At 37.8% G+C, this 19661-nt stretch overlaps 1 protein-coding gene across 5 annotated transcripts in view; it reads left to right on the forward strand.

Moving 5' to 3' along the window:
- Window positions 1-1601: 1601 nt before the first annotated feature.
- LOC111870633 (protein inturned) overlaps window positions 1602-19661 on the forward strand; it is a 34101-nt gene continuing 16041 nt past the window's right edge. The window contains exons 1-11 of one of the 5 annotated variants that reach the window (XM_023863086.2): window positions 1602-1680; window positions 2316-2736; window positions 4455-4618; window positions 6075-6232; window positions 7919-8105; window positions 12016-12101; window positions 12187-12258; window positions 14429-14700; window positions 16125-16214; window positions 18021-18098; window positions 18835-19042. In XM_023863086.2, the coding sequence (XP_023718854.1) occupies window positions 2552-2736; window positions 4455-4618; window positions 6075-6232; window positions 7919-8105; window positions 12016-12101; window positions 12187-12258; window positions 14429-14700; window positions 16125-16214; window positions 18021-18098; window positions 18835-19042 (1500 nt within the window). In that variant the 5' untranslated portion in view covers window positions 1602-1680; window positions 2316-2551. The other 4 variants (XM_023863089.2, XM_023863088.2, XM_023863087.1 and 1 more) reach the window with 4 other exon arrangements.

A 19661-nucleotide genomic window follows, 5' to 3' on the forward strand; every position in this document is an offset into this window, starting at 1 on the left:
GTTCACAATTTAGTGAATAAACTTAGAACAATGGAACTTGTATTATACAAGAAACAAAAAGCATAAATGCCAAGTGCTTACTGAGGAGAAGTTAGATGACATAGAAATATACACCTAGAAAATCACTGAAACGTCTGCCTCAAGTTACTGGAGTGTCAAATTCTAGTGCAAGAACGGCAACAAAATTGCTGAATTATAGACCCTATAAAAGAACAGTAATCCACACCTTGCAACCGCGTGATCCATCTAGCAGGGTTCATCTTTCAGTTGGTTTCTACAGTTTGTCGTCAAAGGTGGGACTGATCTACAATTGACATTATTTCTGATGAAGCATGGTTTCATTTTTAGGGATACATAAATACACAAAATAATCGCTATTGGAGTTTGTAGAATCCACATTGAACCCACAAAGTCCTGCTCCATTCAGTGAAAGTTGGTGTTTGGTGTGCTGTAAGCGCAAGGATTGCTGTACCTGTGTTTTTTAACGAAACAGTTAATTGTAAAAGATATCAACGTAGAGAGATAGCATTTTCAGAACCTGTGATCTGTGAATTGTAACTACTTCATTCCGAACATTATTGGCTGTCAGGCATGCTAATTCATCGGCAGAATTTGTATACAGCAAGTGGCGCCCCTGCCACCATGAAGTACAGAGGCATGGAACTGATCAACAAAGTGAAAATCCTCATACAAGAGAACAATAGACAGTTGTCTTCATGCTGAATACTATGCTCTGGATGTAAGTTGAAACTGCATTTGAATTATGGTTGCCGACATGTTTTATAGTTCCAAGAGAGTAATTTGGGTGATTCAGTGACTCAGAAAGGTTAAAAAGGCTATTGGAGTCAAATAGTTGATTCATTGACTGAAGATAGAATATGGGAGAATTAGCAGTGAAGAGGGTCACTGAGGTAATATGGGGAATATGGTGGCACTGCAACAGACCCAGTGGTGTAAAACTGAAAACTGGGTGGTTCAGAAGAGGGTTGTTGGTGTAGGGCCATTGGCTGCATTGTACCTTATGTGGTTCGATGTTGTCTCCACAGTAATGGACAGATGCTTGGAAATGTTTTAGTTGGGTGGTAATCTACTGCTGAATTAATCAAAGCGATGTGCCCAAAGCCAAGAATTGCAGGGATTCAAGGCTGGCAAATATGGTTGCCATCTTCATAACCATTTTGCCTCCTGTTATAAAGCAATGGATGCTTTTACTGTCACCAACTCTCATCTTCATGGTCACCCATCATACGTCATCAGTTCCACTTGGTGTAACAGGTAACTATTTCCCACCCGGTGTTTCTAGAGATATTGCAACTGCCATGGTAAATGTACTTCCACGTGGGGTCATCGTGCCCGATCATGCCTTTGACCCTGCCTCTGCACGCTGCACCTCCCCCCCCCCCGCAAGGCCCTTCGTGTAAAAATGAATTCTCGGACATGCCCAAAGTTCAAAATTTGAAATTTATATTTTGTAAAACCCATTCACATTACTTGGTAGCGAATACACTGGAAGTTAGAAAAGTCAAAATATATGGAAAAAGATTGATGGTACCTCCTGTCAGTGAATGGTTGTTCGACTGTTTCCGACTTATTTCGGCCTTCCACCTTGACGACCTTGACCGCGGGGCAAAATACGCTGAAGAGAACAATGTGGTAGAACGTTAGTGGCTCAGTGTGATGGTTTGTATCATCTGTCTTAATTTTGGCTATTTACTTTTCCCGTCCGAGTTGCGGGGATTAAATGCGACTTCACGTAATTGCGCGCGCGTGTGTGTCGTTATGTTGGTACAAGCAGTTTTAAATCACGGTACTCCACCGACAGAGCCGAGAAATATAATGCTTCCCTTATACTGTACTTGGATATTTGTTTTTCTCGGTTTGCATGTAGATGGCAGGAGTTCAGGAACTTCAGGAAGATTTCTAATGGGGTGTTCGCGCGTTCGCGTTCGTGTATGTTGATATTTCTTAATGAGACGTATAAGTAATAGATGTATGTTCATAATCTATTTGCAATTTATTAACAGCTAATGGGTTAGCTTGCCGGGCTGGAAATGGGTGGAGAGTTGGAGCAACATAGCATATCGTAGTTGAGTACTAAGTTATTCCTAAAGAGAAATCTGTATATAACATTTACTATTGCAGACAGTACCAATGGTGCCGATAGATACACCCCCAAAAGTTCATGCACTTAATTTAATTTTAGGAGTATTTCATGCATTGTTTGTAAGAATGCCTATGATGTAGCGCCATTTCCTATTTTATAACGGAAACCTAAATGAATTTTTTTCCCTGTCCATCATGTTGATGTTTTACAGTCAATAAAAATGTTAACAAAAATCTCACAAGGCTACAGTGTGGTTATTGCCGTTCGGAAGAATTAAAAAGTACCATATAAACTTGCCTCCAGTGGCATAACATTTATGCCAAATTTGTTGAAAATATGTTGTTTGGTTCAGATGTTGAAAGGGGGGCAAACAAATAAATAGGGGTTGGTGATATCATCGCCATCATCATCCCGTCTTGTTCTCAAGGAAGGAAATATAATAAGAAAATGGATGACAATGGAGAAAGTCAGGCTCTCCTTATGAAAGAGTTTGTGTCAGAAAATGAACCATATAGAATTGATGGTGGATCTAGTTCAGAAGAAGAATCCTGCAGCCAGTCAGATGGATGGTGGGGTGGAACTGGCTCGAGTTGCAGTTCCTCATCATGTGCTGCCTCAGACTCTGGCAGTGGGTAAGTTACACATATGCCACAAGGCACTGACATTTTGATTCTAATAATCCTATTTTTGTAACATTTGACATTCTCAGGATGGTGACTATGAAGATTTACTGTCATATGAGGTATGACACAATGTGAATGTCTGCCCCCCCCCCATTGTTGACTGCTGTTTGAAATTCAGTTACAGCTTCTTTTTTATGATTATCTCTGTGGTTGCTCCTTTTTCATTGGATAGATATGTCAGAATATTTGAAAACAAACACAGGCTAGAACCCTGACACACTACTGAAAGTTTAATTATTTTCTGTTGGAAATTATGCTTCAAGAAAATGTGGTTAATCACTTTTTGTGCAACCATGGTACTAATTAGACCTCCAGTTGTTAAATTTAGTAAGGTAAAAAAGTAAAGCTGTCTATGCTTAACTAATTAAGCACTATACCATGAAGGCATCTGGGAAAGTGGGTGTATAGATCCACATTTTCTTGACCTCAGCTCTAGTTGGAGGTGAGAAGTCAGCTTCACTCCCTGGCCGCTTTAGCCCCTGGTACCCATTAGATAGGAGGCTGCGTGGGCCCCAGAGCCAGTCTAGAAGACGTGAAGAACAGAAAATTCTTGACTCTACTGGGAATCAAACTCCGACCCCTTGGCCGTTCTGTCCATAGCCAGTCGCTCTACTGACTATGTTGTCCCAGCTTCCTGTTAAACTTAATAGTATGGCATTTAAATGTCAGTTGCAAGAAAGTATCCTACATGACAGACAACTAATGTTTAGCATGTACGTGCAATTTTCTAGTTGGAAAACACCTATTGGTGGCAGTGCTGTTGCCAGACTTGACATGAACTGACTTCTATACTTAATGTATCAGATGGGGTTTTTCCAGAGATCTGCAATCAGAATCTGCCATTCCTTCCCCTCCAAGTGAGAATTTTGTTTACTTTGGATATTAGTATACATTTTGTAATAGCACTTTTTTTTAATTCACTTAGTGGGGGGTGGAGTCCAACTGGGTCTGCTCGCACGGCAGCCACTGATTGGCCTATTGTAGTCTGCCCCAGGTAATTATGATGATGGAGAATTTGGTGGAATGAATATTGGCAGGGGAAACTGAAGTACTTGGAGAAAACCTGCCCCAGCGCCACTTTTTCCCACCACAAATCCCACTTGACCAGAGCCAGGATCAAACCCGGGCTGCCGCTGTGGGAAGCCAGTGACTAACCGCTTGAGCTATGGTGCAGCCTTCTATAATATCATAGATGAGTCACTTTTTCAGAAGTTTCAGACTGCTTCAACTTACAATGCTAGCAGAGATAAGATTACAATACAGACATTAAGCTTGGCTTCTCTCTCTTAGAGAATCTGGTGAATTACTTGCAAAGTACAAATAAGGTAAATTGATGTATAATATGGGCCTGTGATAGATGTGGAAGGCTGACGTAGATTTATAAAAAAGGAATATAGGATTACTTATATTTCTGCTTTGCAAGAGCTAGCATTAAAATTTTATTCTTCCTGGTGTCATGTTAGGCTTTTTTCTTTTTAGGCCAATATAAGCAAGACATGAAACCAAATTATACTTTATCTTTTTGTTTTATTAATACATCCAAGGTTGTTTTACGGGTATATCCATTTTTTATGATGTACATGTCAGTGTTCTGCATGAGTTGTTTTGAATATCTTTATATATTATTTAGTGTGGCTCTTTAATAATTTTCTTCTTTGTCTTTAAAGATCAGAGTTAGACTGGGAATTGGCAGTAGATCCTCGAGGAGAGCTGTTTTACATAGAGTCCACTCCACTTGAGAAACCAGAACATGGTTCTGCAGAGCCAACAGAAAAGGCAGATACTGCGAAGTACCTAGGGTCACTTCATCAGAATAGGCATACTGCAAAAGGTTTGTCATGTCAAGTAGGTCTAAATCTGACAGTTTTTATAATTAGAAATTTTTTGATACTGGATTATGTGTAACCTGTTTTGTTCTGCATACCAAGTTAGTTTATGATCAGAACTGAAACTTAAATTTTAAAACTGTAGTTGCCATTAATTAGGATAAACAAGAGTGGAAACACTTTTGTTTCTGTTTTTGCATATGTTCATTTATTGTCGATACAAATCTACTGGTGAGAACTGTAGCATCTTGCAAACTGCCCACTTCTGTATAGACTCCCCCACATGCCCTCAACTCTCAAGTATCCTCTTCCTCAGCATTCCATCAGGACATACAAGTGAAACTACAATGATTCATACTCATGTAATAGTATAGGATTGGAAAGTTTGAAGATGCACTTGTGGCAGCAGCATTGTACTGTATAGTGGAATAATGTAGGCCAGTGTGTCGTAACTGCTGGTCTGCAGACTGGCACTTGTCTGATGCACATGTTTACCAGTCCAGAAATTTTTACTACCTAAGATATTTGCTTTCCTAAAACTGTTAAGGAAAGATGATCCTGTAAGTTTTGAGGTTTTCACGGCGATGACAATGAAGAAAGTTTTCTTCTGGGTTTAGGCACCGTGTATTCTTCGTTTTGGCCGACATTTCGGAGGAACGTAGCGCCTCCACCACAGCTACTGCTCTCCGCAGCTATTCAACTGCTCTGAAGATGGAGGCGCTACGTTCCTCCGAAACGTCGGCCAAAACGAAGAATACACGGTGCCTAAACCCAGAAGACAACTTTCTTCGAAAGATGATCCTGTTTACATGCAGTGCCTTTCAACACTCTTTCTGTATAGTGTACATAGCATGAACACTGTGTTTATTTAAGAATTGAATATATATCTATAACTATAATTTCAATGGTCAGCAGTAGAGAATTTAGATGTTTTACCAATCTGGAATGCAGTTTGGATTAAGAGACACTGATCTAGGTCACTGAAGAATAGTACAAACTTCAAATGAAGTGTATTGTCCATATCTGATCACATTTTGAAACAGACCTTTATAATGTTATTGTCATCCTGAAGTGGTTAGTTTGCCCTCATGTGAAGAAATGGAAATATGTAACATACCTGTACAATTTACTGCACAGACATTATCTCTCCTATGCAAACTACAGTACATAAGAATAAATAAAAAGATGAGTGTATGGTGGTGTTATTGGAGCAAAATTTAAAACTTCTCTGCAAACACGTAAACTGCAAGTTGCTTACCAGCATACACATGAGGTATAACTATGTTTCAGTTCTTTATGGGGAAGCCTGTGAAACATTTCGCTTTTTACATGTGGTGGTGCTGGAATTAAAAGTCCATAAGACAAGATACGAATGCTCTATTCTTAATGCTCTGTGTGTAATGGTAGGAAATGACATTTGTACCATTTATGATAGAAATGTTGCATGCTTTCCTGTGATAGGCAAGCTTGTACGTCTTATACAGAGAAGAAGAAACAGCAAACGGAGGTTCAATAAGGCTATTCCAACAGGAATAGAAGGTCAGCCAGTGCAGGCTCCATGTGAGATGTCTAATATCCGAACAGCTACCATCAATAAAGTTACATTCCAGGATTGGCAGGTGAATATGACAGTGTACAGTTTCATGTGCTGTGATTAATTATTAATTACATGTAATAGTCTATTTAGAACATTTAAATATGTTGCATATGAATTACAGGGTATCTACAATGAAACGCCTTGATTTTGTCATATTCTTACGAAGTAAGGAATGTAGATATGGTCTGATTATTGACAAATATCAGTCACACAGCACCCAAAGTTTAATTTAAAAAATCGATACACTTCTACGTGAGCACCATTGGTGACATGTAGGATATCTAGTCTGTCATCGAATTCAGCCCAGGTAGGCTGCAACATGTCTGGAGTGATGGTACCAACAGCTTCCACAATCTGGGCCAGGTGATGTCAAAGGTCTCACACTTTAGTAGCATAAGTTCTGTCCTTCACATAGCCCCACAAAAAGAAATTCAACAGCATGATGTCAAGGGAATGTGGAGGCCAAGCCTTTGGGCCATCTCATCCTACCCAACGGAGTGGAAATGTTGCATTCAGAGCTCGCCACATGTGTAGCCACCAGTGAGGAGGAGCTCTATCTTGTTGAAAAAAGACATTTGGCTGCAGGTGTTCCAGTTGAAAGGCATAGAGCTGCAGCATGTCCAGGTATGAACTACCCGTGACAGTCTTCTCCACAAAGAAAAACGGTCTGATGACCATTTTGCACATGATGCCACACCAAACGTGCACTTTCGGGCTGTCTCACACATGTTCCATGATGCTGTATGGTTCCTGTGATCCCCATATCCAAATGTTTTGCCTGTTTACAGCACCAAAGACATGAAAAGTGGCCTCGTCAGAAAACATGATGTTTTACAGAAATTTGGGGTGTCCGCCGATTCAGTCAAGCATGTCACAGGCAAAACTGTGTTGCCATGGGTTGTCCTTTGGTTTCAGCTCCTGCAGAATCTGCACCTTGTACACATAGAGACACAACTGCTTTCAGGGAATCTTGTGCACAGTTGCTCATGGCAACTGCAGTGCCTGTGAAGCCCAACAAATTGACTGCCTTGGACTTCAGATGAATGCTGTATGGACATTTTCTGCGTTCTCATCAGAGACACATCAGCCTCCCCCATGCCCTTTCAAGATGCTCCCTGTTTTTAGGAACTTGTGCCATGCTTTGATCCCCTTTGTGTGTTAGCATCTGGTGCTGCTTTCTCATAAATACAATGAAGCTCCCTTTGCACCCTCACACTGGAATTAAACTCAGAAAACTACACAACTTGCACCTTCTCGTAAGCTAGCAGCATCTTTGCCTGAAATGACAAGAGCACCCCAACAGTGGCCCATGAGGTAGCCTAAAAATTTAGGTGGGAATTGAACTCCTATCATATGCAGGAGACACTAAACACTTGAAAAAACATTTACCTGTTTTCAAAACATCTTCAAAATAAGGAAATTTCATTGTAGACGCTCTTGTATATTCCTTACACTCTGATTTGTTTCCTTGTGTCATGTTGGTATGCCTCTTCTCTGTGATCAGATTGTACAGCTTTGCCACAGAAGCCTGATTACAAAATGGATGTCACCTGAAGAGAATGTTGTCAGTTAATATGTATTGATTTTAAACAGTACTACTCATTGTTAAATAGAGGATAAAGCATCATTGCCAAATGCAGTTATCAGCTTGTTATGCTTGTATTTTTATGTGTGTGTTTTAAATTAAATATATTTCTTATGCTTGTAGGAGGGTGAGGCTCGTGAAGTGAGCGTTTCAGTTGATCCACAAGATTGTCACAATCTTGGCCGCCGTGCAACCTTGTGTGAGACTCTCCTTGGACTAGTTATCAGTACATTTGCCGATGAGACACGTATTATGGTTGCTGGATTCATTCCCAATGGTCAAGCCATTAAACATCGCAGTATAAAAGTTGGTATGTACACAAGAACCATTTGAAGTAGATGGTTTTAGCTATGAATAAATTTCCGTATCTGATGTTAGCATTTTGTATCATGGAGACCCGTTTCTTCTAAGTGGTGACTCTGTAAATAGTGGTCATTGCTAGATGATGGCTGCAACATACTGAAATAGTTGTGAGCCATTGTTGTTAAGAAGCTGGTATTTCAGCAACCCAGAGTAAAGGGAACATCCACCACTGGAATCTGCTACCGAGCGACGACAGGTGAAGAGACAACAGACTGAAAAACTTATTGCATGTTATAGTGAATTGTAAAGTGTGTGAATCAGTGATAGTGCTGTAGTTACTTGTAGTTACAAGTTGTGTATAAGTGTTTAATAAATCCAGTTACCCATCCAAATCCAATATATAGTCACTCATACACGTGGCAATATATTTCTTTATGTATGGTTATGTATTGTCATGAAGGTAGCTTTCGTGAAATGTAGAATGAGCATCCAGTTTAAACATTTTGATTGTAAAAAATGTTTTTGTTTCTCATCTGCTTTTCTTTATAAACACATTATAATTATTCACTTTTTTACAAAATCATGTAGCTGAGATAGCTGTGTAACTGGCTGTGGGCTGAACAGAAAGTGCACAGTCCATGATAGGGGCCCAGATTTTTCTCATTGTTGCCATGCCCATACAAGCTCTGGGCTCCATTAGCACTATATCAGATTGGTATCAGTGGTTCTTTCTCCAGGAGTAAAGCAGCTGAACAAGAAACTGGTCACACACGTGCTCTTAGTGCCAGTGTTAATGTATGGAGCTTTGTCTCCACTCCCCCATATGTATTCATGACATGGTGTGTAAGCACACAGGACAACTTTATCATGAAGTTCAGTATAACTAGTGCACATCTGGTTCTCTCATCTTTGATCTCTTCCTTCATGTCTTTCTCTGTCTTACTTTTCGTGTGTATATACATTTTATTTACATTGCTAGTTACTTTGTTCAGTATTGTACTGTCATTCATACTCTAAACGGATGATTAATGCCTCATGTCTGTATATGTCACTGTTTTTCTTCCTGTCTTCAGCAAGTATGTTGAAATTGTTTTATCTCGGGTTCTTGCAGTCAGTTTTTGTCTCTTATTTTCATACTCCATGGCTCAGATTCAAGCCTTTAACTTTGCTTCACATTCAGTTCCATATAACTAATTCACTTGACACTGCCACAATTGTATAAAACTTAATATTGTAACTGATTCTGTTTCCTTTGCAGCATTTATTTATTTCATTGAGTATTAGGCAGTCTTAGAAGTAGCAGGATTGCAAAAATTGGAATATTCAGTTGCAAGGAAAGTACTTTGACAGGGTTAAATTGCAATAGTATGTCCAAATTTATATTATGTGTATTGGAACATATATTCCATGTGTTTTTGGATGAGTCTCTGAACTCTGATCAATCAGTCAATCAATCAATCAATCAATCAGTGTATTTGTTCCAAGAATCCATATTTGTAGATACAACCTCCAGATATAGAACAAGTAAATTACTACATATTAAAATAACATACATATCATACATGAGTCAGCAATACTATGAAACTTAATTACCTACAGATTTCATACAAATCTATCATACAATACATCGTCCCACTTTCAACAGTTCAATACCAAAAGAAACCCAACATTCAATATTTTCTTTTATAGATTAAGTGAGGACAAGATACTTGTCATAACTTAAAACCATAACACACTCACTTCAGAATTTTAGGGACATAAATTCATCAACGGAATAAATGGAATGTTTCAACAGCAAAGATTTTAACTTCCTCTTAAAAGAGTTATTTTTTTTTATCTGCTCAGGGACCTTATTATACAAGGTGATACCCATATTTATAACGCTTTTCTTAGAAAGAACTGTATTGCAATGATTTACATGTAAATTTAGTTTTCTTCTCGTGTTGTAATTATGGATGTCCACATTTTTTGCCATAGAGTCTTTATATTTTTTAATAAAACATATCACTTCAGAAATGTATAGTGCTGCCAATGTTAAAATATTATCTTTAAAAATTTATCGGCATGATGTTCAATTATGAACCCCACTGATAATTTGAAGGACCTTTTTTTGCAGTTTAAAGAGTTTGTCACATTCATTGTCCCCGCCCCATAATATGTTTTTATCATATAAACTACTTTGCATAGCTTAGCTCTTAAAAATCAAGCATGGGTGCCCCATTTTAGGTTTTCTGTGATGTAAATACCTAAAAATCTTAGTTCTGATTTATATGTAATTTCTAAAGTTGTAAGATTTATTTGTGGTCTTAACAGAACTGTCATTTGTTTTGGATGAAATGACATAGCAAACTTTTTTTTTTTTTTAAAATTTATTATTAAGATTATTTTTCGCGAACCATATTTTTAACTCTTTCATCACGTTTTTTATTTTATGTTGAAGGTCATCTTCATCTAATCCAGTAATTAACAAATTAGTATCATTTGCAACAGAACCAACTTTGCCCCTCAAACATTTTCAGTGAGATCATTTATATACAGCAAAAATAAAAGCAGCCCCAACACTGATCCACTTTCGTACAAAGAAGTGTACCTTTGTCTAAGGGGATTTCTACAATCTGTGTCCCCAAGCTCAACAAACTGGGATCGATTTGACAAATAAGATTTAAACAGATCTGACTCACCTCTATGCCATATGAATATAATTTAATAATATATCATGATTTATCACATCATATGCCCTTGTTAAATCAAAGAATAATCCTATGACATGAATTCCTTTATCTAGTGCCTCCTGTATACTTTCAATAAAAGTCTGACTTGCTGTGTCTGTTGATTTCTTTTTCCTAAAGCCATTCTGGGCTTCTGTTATTACATTATTTTCCACTAAAAAAGGTATTAACCTAATACATTATTTTTTCTAGTATTTTGGAAAATACTGATAGAATGGAAATAGGTCTATAATTTTTGACATCATGAATGTCCCCGTTTTTATACATAGGTATTACTTTTGCTATTTTCAGTCTGTCTAGGAAAGTGCCTGAACTTAATGAGGCATTGTAAATATGAACAAGTGGTTTTTTAATATATTTTATACATTGTTTCACTAGATATTCTGGAATTTCATCATAACCTGCTGATAGTTTGCCTATTAAACTTTTTGTTACACGTTCTATTTCATCTTCAGTAACTGGACAAAGAAACATTGTTTTTGGACCGAAATTTATCCTTTGTTTCGGCACCTGTGCAAAATTACCATTTTTACTACTATTTCAATTCAAGAGATCATCAATTATTTCGACAAAGTATTTGTTTAACATATCTGCCCCGTCTTCGGGATCTTATATTATATTAGTTCCAACATGTAATTCAGATTTTTTATCATGTTTCAAAGATTTTCCAGCTTCTTTATTTATTACATGCCACATAGCTTTTGGTTTATTTTTAGCCTTTAAAACATATTTGTCATTATCCTTTTAGCATCTTTGATGACTCTCTTATAAATGAAATGATATCTATTTATGTAGTCCTGCATATCCCTCAAAAGATTATTATGTTTTTTAAAACCATTTAGCAATCTCATTCTTTTACATGAGATTCGTATTTCTTGGGTAATCAATTTTTTTCTTAAGTTACTATTATAAACAATTTTTATTGGAAATGCTGTATTAAAATGATAAAGGATCATGTCCATAAAAGTGTTAAAGCATGAGTTAACATGTGAGATAGAACGACTCTCTTGCCATATTTCTTTTTGCAATAAAGAGTTAAAATCTTCAGTATTTCCTTTGGTAAGGCCCTTGTAGAGTGTGCTCAGATGTTAAGATAGACAAGATCTAAATTTCGAAGCTGGTTATGTAATTCTAAAGTGATAGTTAAATATAATTTGTATGTAAAGTAATTTTAATTTTTTATCATAGGTGATTGGTTACGAAGTGTGGATGGACATGAAGTTACATTTCAAAACATTGACTCAGTTCTTACAAACATCACCACTCCCTGTAAGGTAAGCTATTATTTTTATATACCACATGGTGCTGCTAAAAATTTGATCCCAATTTTATGTTCTCAGTTGATCCTTCTCTCTGCAGGTACAGTTGAAATTGCAGCGAATTGCAGGTTGTGATATTACAGAGCAGTTGTCACTTGGAAGCCCATCTAAGGTTTGTACCTTATACACTAAAAAATTGTAATAATTTCCAACATGTAGTGGCATATAAGATGAACCTTTAAGCTTAAAAATGAGTCCACTAAAACTAGGGATTGTTTTATGCATGAAACATAAGATATGATCCTTTAACCATAAATGCTACTTGATGATTAACAACACTATCAGTGGTCTATTGTATGTCCCCCTGTGATATTCTACCAGTCTCTATACCCTACTGATACTGGTGCTTGCCATCAGTCCCGACTCAGCCAGCAAGTTCAGCCTCTACTGGCTCAGCGGTATTTAGATGCTTCCCCCATCTACCAGAGGCGTTTGAGACTATTGTTGGGCGGGAAACGTCCTTGTAATTTGGCTCAGAGACCTCCTTGAGGCATGAGATTCTTTTGCATGCCGTAAAGCTACAACATGGGACCCATGGCTTAAAGTCCCTCCCAGAGGACTTGTTCCCTGAATTTTTCTGCCCTTAAAAGTTCCACAACCTCCGCCGGGTTTGAACCCGCGTATCTTGAGTCATGAGGTGGGAACATTACCCCTAGACTACAGAGGCCGCTAAAGTGGATATTAAGAAAATAGAGACAATTTTGACTGAATTCATGCAACTTAGTATAGTGTCTGGTGGGAGGCTATTGTAAACACAGTACTGAACCTTTAGGTTCCATAGAAGGCAGGAAATTTTTGTGCCAATTATATGAACCATTAATGGATTCCTCTAATTAGAGAATGTAACTAATTGTTTTAACTTCTCTGCAGTATTCACAATAATGTTCCTAAATCGTGAATACTAAATGCATTTATTATTTCTCTTTTGTATAACTTTAGTGGTATTTTAAATACAAAAGATTGATTCCCATAAATCAGATCAGTTATATAAAATATATTTTCAACTGTATCTTCAAAGGTAAGGCATTGTAGGCCTGGTAGAGACCAACATACAGCTAAGTAGATATTGTGCCGTCTCTCTTTTTAATAATCCCACTGAGTGATGACTGAGAATGCATTAGAATATTATTTAAACATTCTGATAGTGGTCACAGGATGGGCTTTAAATGTGCAAAGTAGCACATACAAGAAGTCAGACCCAGTGGGCACAATGTCCAAGCCTGGTCATGGACCAGTCAAACACTGGGATCACAGATTTGAATTAAGAGTTGAGTATGGATGTTTGTCTACATTCTGCTGTATCACCCCTTCCTAGTAGAAGCCTTTCAGTAATTCATTATCCATGCAAGAGGAGTGTTTTCCAAAATGCAGAAACAGAGCAGCTCTTCAATAAGTAAAAAAAGTAAAGATATCCCTGTAACAGGCCATGGAGGCCCATAGGGTTGTGAGATGTTGAGGTTCCCACATTTTCTATACAGTCAGCTCATAGATGGCAGTAAGGTTGTCAGCCTAACGCTCCAGCCTCCCTTTACCCCCAAGAACATTCCAGGAATATTCCTGGTACTTATTTCTGTTGGCCCTGAGTCGACCTCAGGGCCATAGTGCTGCTGGAAGGATTAGGTAAATTGAAAACAAATCCAATGAACTCACGCTCTACAATACCTTATATAAAGGATCCCTTTATGATCAGTTGCTCCATGCATGTGCAGAACTGTACTTTATACACTGTTTCATTCTTTACCAAGAAGTAAAAGCCTGTTTAATTTTATCACACATCCCATTCTGATAGGGAGCCAGATATCTGAGTCGGTATAGCGACAGAGTACTGGATGAGGAATTGGGGTTTCATTCCTGGCAGGCACAAGAGATTTTTCTGTGCTCCACAGCATCCAAACCAGCTGTGAGTCCCACCGAGCCTCCTGCTCAGTGGGTACTGTGGATTCTTTCCCTGAGGTAAAGTGGCAGGGACTTCATGAAGCTCACCACCCTCCTCCATCTGGTGCCAATATTAAGAATTCTGCTCTACCTCAACTCCCTTATACATCTCCAGGGTGTGGTGCCTAGTTATTCAAGCACAGGGTAAACTGTATCTCTTTTGTCACATTCTCATGAATCATTTTGGCTGTACAGAAGTAATTATTATAAATATCTTTTAGCATGATGGAAATAAAAAAAAATAATTTTATAACATCATACTTACAAATAATATGTGTACCATATTTATTTAATTTCCATTCTAATTCTCAGAGGTGGCACATCATTTTAATCATAAAATCAAACAGTTTTCTTGTATGCAGGGAGTTCAGCAGTCAGATTTGGTGAAACAGTTGTTAGGAACCACAGGCGAAGATGAACTTAGCTGTGTACTGAGGGAGCTCCCAGTTGGAGTGTTGTACCTCAACCAGGAAGGCCTCACTGAAGGAGGTCCTGAGAACCAGGGCGTTGTGTATTGCTATCCACCTCCTCTTCAGAAGAACACACTAGGTTCTGTACGAGGAGCCTTCCTCACTTTACAGCATCTGCTTCCTGATTTGGCACCATCTCCACCAGTGAGGTAAATTTCTATACTGTACTGTCATCTCTGGTAAAGAGCAATTCTTGATAGAATTCTTTCCCCCTTTCCTCCCTGACCTCTCTGGCTTCTTTCCACTCCCTCCCCACTGACTTAGATGAAGGAATCCACTTCTGATGTGTGAAGCATTCACAAGGAAGAAATGAGCATGTTAAGTAGTTGTAATGCTCTAGACTTGTGATTTACCGTTGTCAAGTTTGGGTCTTACCCAAAATACCAACCATCCTGAGTCACATTCTGTGTGGTCTTCCTGTCTCCAGGCTTATGACAATACCTGTAAATAGATCAAGATGATCTTGTTCTAGATCTATATCTGTTCACTACTTATGGACATCTTCCTATCTCATTCAACATTAATTGTGCATTCCCACCAGTTTTGTGTTTTATTAATGTCATATGCTGTGTTTTCCCAAGACTCAGGATAATTCATTAAAGTAACTGGCTACGGGCTAGTTGATTGACATTTGATTCCAAACAGAGGCTGGGTTTTTATTTCTCTCTTTGTCACTATATTCCACTGGCTCTGGGGCTGACTCAGCCTCTTACCCACTGGGTACTGGGGCTCTTCCCTATAGATAAATTAGCCAGAGCATGAAGCTGATCACCAAGTTCCACTGACCAAAGTGTAGTAGAATTACATATTTTGTAATATCTTCTTGCTTGAATGTCACATTAGAAGACTGAGAAAGCAGATACATTTGGACAGGTGTACTTTCTGTAGGTGGGTGAACAATATTAGGATGGGATGGTATGGATTGGATTGATCTGGCTTAGGATAGGGACCAGTGGAGGACTCTTGTGAACACGGTAATGAACCTTCGGGTTACAAAAATGATAGGAAATTCTTGAGTAGCTGTAAGCTTTTAGCATATTTTTTTTAAGAGATAGTAAGTGCTTACACTTATGCTGTATCATGCTGTTAAGCATAGCAGGTGAGAGAGAAACAAATGTGTTCTAAGATCAGAAGCTGTGAAGTAACACTGAAACTGATATGAGAAATATGTTTTAAGGTCAGAAGCTGTGAGCTATCATAAGTTTGTCTGAAGTTACACTGAAGCTGTAAATTCAAAGCAGTGATCCCTCACAAAGGGAACTACAGTGAAGGTGCTGAAGTGGGGAATGGTGAAGGCAGTGAATGTGGGAAATAAGAAAATGAGTTAGGAAATGTAACATATAGTGTGTTCTGAAACATTTATTGCTTTCATATGTGTGCTTGTAGTAAGTAACTGTGTGAGATTAATACATAAAATCACGTTATATGCGCAGACACTGTTATCAGAAAGGGATCGTCTTAGATTCCAACTTGTCTTCCATTTGGGTAAGTATTGTAACTACATAAAAATAATAAACAACAGTGATTAAATGAGAATGGTAGCTGAAAGTGGTTGTTCATTACTGTATTCCAGTTCAACTGTTCTGCTGCATGGTCAGTTAACCCATGTGGTGTACACAGCTCAAGGAAAGGAACTTATGCTGCTTGCAGTGCCAGATAACAGGTTGGTCACATTATATACTTCACATAAAGCAAAACTACTCTTTTGCTTCTTTTGTATTTGTGTAACGTTTGTTTGTTCACCCCACAAGAAGAACGTAGGTTGAAGGTTTATGAAAAGAAATTGGAGGAGAAAATTTAGATCTAAAAGAGAGGAAATTAGTGGATGGTGAAAAAAGGATTACATTTTGAAGAGCTTCATGGTGTAGTCTTTGATAAATACAAAGGGGATAAAATTAAGGAGGAGACATGCAGGGAATGTAGCATGCATGAGATTAGTGAAAACTGGAACACTCAAAAGAAGAGACCACATGGGAATCCAGCCATATGGAAGAGAACAGTATTAAGAAGAATCATAAGGTAGTGGGTCAGGATAGAGTCCATGACAGACTTTTGTGAAGACAATACTGAACCTTCAGGTTCCATAAGAGGCTGTACATTTGACTAGCTGAGCCACTGTAGGCTTCTCAAGAAGGACTCTGCTGTTTGGGGCTGTTAGTTGCACATTGTTTTTAACTAAAGATTTTAATTAAAATTATATAATAGATTTATCAGCTTAACAGCTACATGCTTCATTTTCTTGTCATGAAATCCAGCCATTAGAACATCTACTTCAGCTTTATGTTTCATCACATTGTTAAAAATATGGAAATCGTTTGGAATGAGGCAGATGATGAGAAATATTGAATGACATAATTGGAGGCTCGTCATACAAACATGTATTCAGAGAGTATCCAGTTAGAATCCCAGCCAAGGTACCCACTATCCTGACTAAGGTTTATGTGATCTTCTTGGTCACTCCAATTAATTGCTAGTGTAGAAACTTTGAGTAGGATGTGACAACCTCTTGGCAAATTCCTGCTTACCATTTGTGATCATCCCATATTCTGTGATTCCTGCAGTTGAAACTTTGACAATAAATAACTTAAGAGTCAGTCAGTCAGTAACATAGTCTACAAACAAGAGGGCACAGATAATGTGAACTTTCAGTATATAAACATTAAAAAACATTAAACTTGAGAAATGTCATATAAAGCATTTGTTATAATTTCAGAATACTTTTTTTGAGTTTGATTTGTTAAGGGTGTTAAGTTTTCATGTAGTAAAAAACTTACAGGTCACATTGGACGGAGTGATTTATATTTGTGATTCAGAATACTGTTCACTGTTCTGTACTCCTTTGAACAGAGGTCATGAAATAATAATATATTTTTCAATTAATAGATTTTTTGTCACCCTAAGAATAAATTTCTTGTTTCAAGAAGATAAAAAGCATTATGTCACTGGAACAATGCATTTCTTCATTATACAAAGATTCCTTAAGTATTACTCTATTTCACTCACTCCAGTCCATGGAGCAAAGCCCTCCTTGAAAAGCTGATAGTTACACTGTTGTTGTTTTAACAAAACCAGTTGATTAATTATCATATACACCTAGGTCTTTCCTTTAGATATGAGGCAGTAACAGTAAATCATTTGCCAGTAAAATGTTTAATATCATATTTGTCTTCATGCTTCTGTGTCCATACCATAGCTAAAGTGGCTGGACACTGGCTTCTTACTCTAGAGGCCCAGGATTTAGTGCATAGTTTAAGTATGTAGGAATTGTGATGATCACAGTGTTGTTGATTTAGGTTTATCTCTACATAATTTTTTCCTCTCAGACCATCATTCCACCAGTGTTCCAGCAGGCCCAGCCAGTGGACACATTGTCACATTATTGGACCTCATTTGGGATTTCACCTGTGGTCTAGTGTTTGGATACAGAAATGAAAAGCTGACTTTTTACATGCCTGAATATTTCTTGTAGGTGTTCCTTGTATGAAGCTGTGCAGGTAACAGCTGATTTGGTGTGTTGTTTACAATTCAACTACCAGACCCTGTCACAGTAAGTATAATAAACAGTGGTACCCTAATTTCTTTAAAATATATATTAAATAAAATACTGTGTTTTTAAGGTATTGTACTACTGTTTAACAGTATTTTTTATATTGTGCTGTCCTTTCTCCTTACAAGTTCCTTCTTCTTCTCTACCAGGCTGCCTGCATCCTGGCCCCCTCCCAATACTAGAAAATTAAAGAAACCTTAATCAGCTCCGATCAGTATGGGTCCTTCACATTCAGAGCATGCTTACTGAATCAATGAATTGTATTAGTAATTTTGCAATTAATCATATAGCTATGAAGTGTGATTATTTTGAACTAAATATTGGTTATACGAAATGTTTTTAAGAATGATTAGAGTGGATGAGATGGGCGGGGTATGTAAATTGCATGGTAGATGTAAGAAATGCATAGACACTGTTGGTTTCAAAATCTTCTGGGAAGAGACCTGCTGCTAAACCTAGATGAGAGAGCAGTATAATACTAAAATAGGAACTTACAAAAATGGGTTTCTATGATGTACACTTGATTGATCAGGCACAGTCCAAGTTCAATTGATGTGGTTTTGTAATGTCTTTAGTGAACCCTTCAGTTCCATAAGAACCTAGAATTTTCAGTAAGCAGAATAACTGCCCAGTGACTGGTGAGTTGGTTAATATAGTAGTTTTTTAAACAGGCTGCAAATTAAATTTCTTTGTACTGTTGTCGCTAGTAATTACAGATTTTTCTCTTTTTGGCTAGTGCTTTCACAAACCAAGACTATCGCCCTGCACTGGATCATTTCTTTTCACTGTTCTTCGCTCGGCTGCTGAGTAGTGGTTTGTGGCCGAGTGCCCAGCAGTCCGTGTTTTTACAAGATATTTCCACTAAGGCATCTCATCCAGCTCCAGCTCAGTTTGAAGATCTCCTGCCTGCTGCCCATTGGGTTCCTTTGCCACATGAAGCACAGGTGAGCAACCATGCAGTACTGAATCTGGGATGGCATCGGTTGGCACTGCTTTACTTTTACTGTTCTTAGCTCTTCTTTTGTAAGAAGTCTTTCTTCTGTCACAATTGTTTGGCATTTCATTAACTCACTTGGATTAGATACATTGGGATAAATTAATGTAGCACATTGTGTTTTGTAGTCCCAGTTGTGCTCATTTTGCATAAGATTAATAAAGATTTTAAAAAATGTATGTATATTCATGGGAAACCTTGTGTAAAAGAATTAGCATCATATCATAAAAGGACTTTCTTCTCAACTTTTTATTATTTTTATTATTTATAAAGAAAGATAAGCTTATGTTACAAGTATTATGACTTTGTGGTTGGCTCTCTTAATAAGTTTTTAGTCATTGTACATATTTTAATGAAATCTGGTTTGAACATAATACAACTAAATACCAATGTAACAGCAGTGCAGATTTGTGGAGTTACATTTAGCACTGGATAATGCAGGGTCTTTAAATAGTTTGTGATAGTAGGTCTTCAGCAAATATTCAGATTTTGTTAGTTTTTTCTTGGGGGGGGGGGAATATGAAACCAGAACACTGTGAAGCCTGCATTTAGCTTTTGCTTTTATAGTG

This window comes from Cryptotermes secundus, unplaced genomic scaffold (genome assembly GCF_002891405.2).
Source record: "Cryptotermes secundus unplaced genomic scaffold, Csec_1.0 scaffold529, whole genome shotgun sequence".
NCBI classification, from domain to species: Eukaryota; Metazoa; Arthropoda; class Insecta; order Blattodea; family Kalotermitidae; genus Cryptotermes; species Cryptotermes secundus.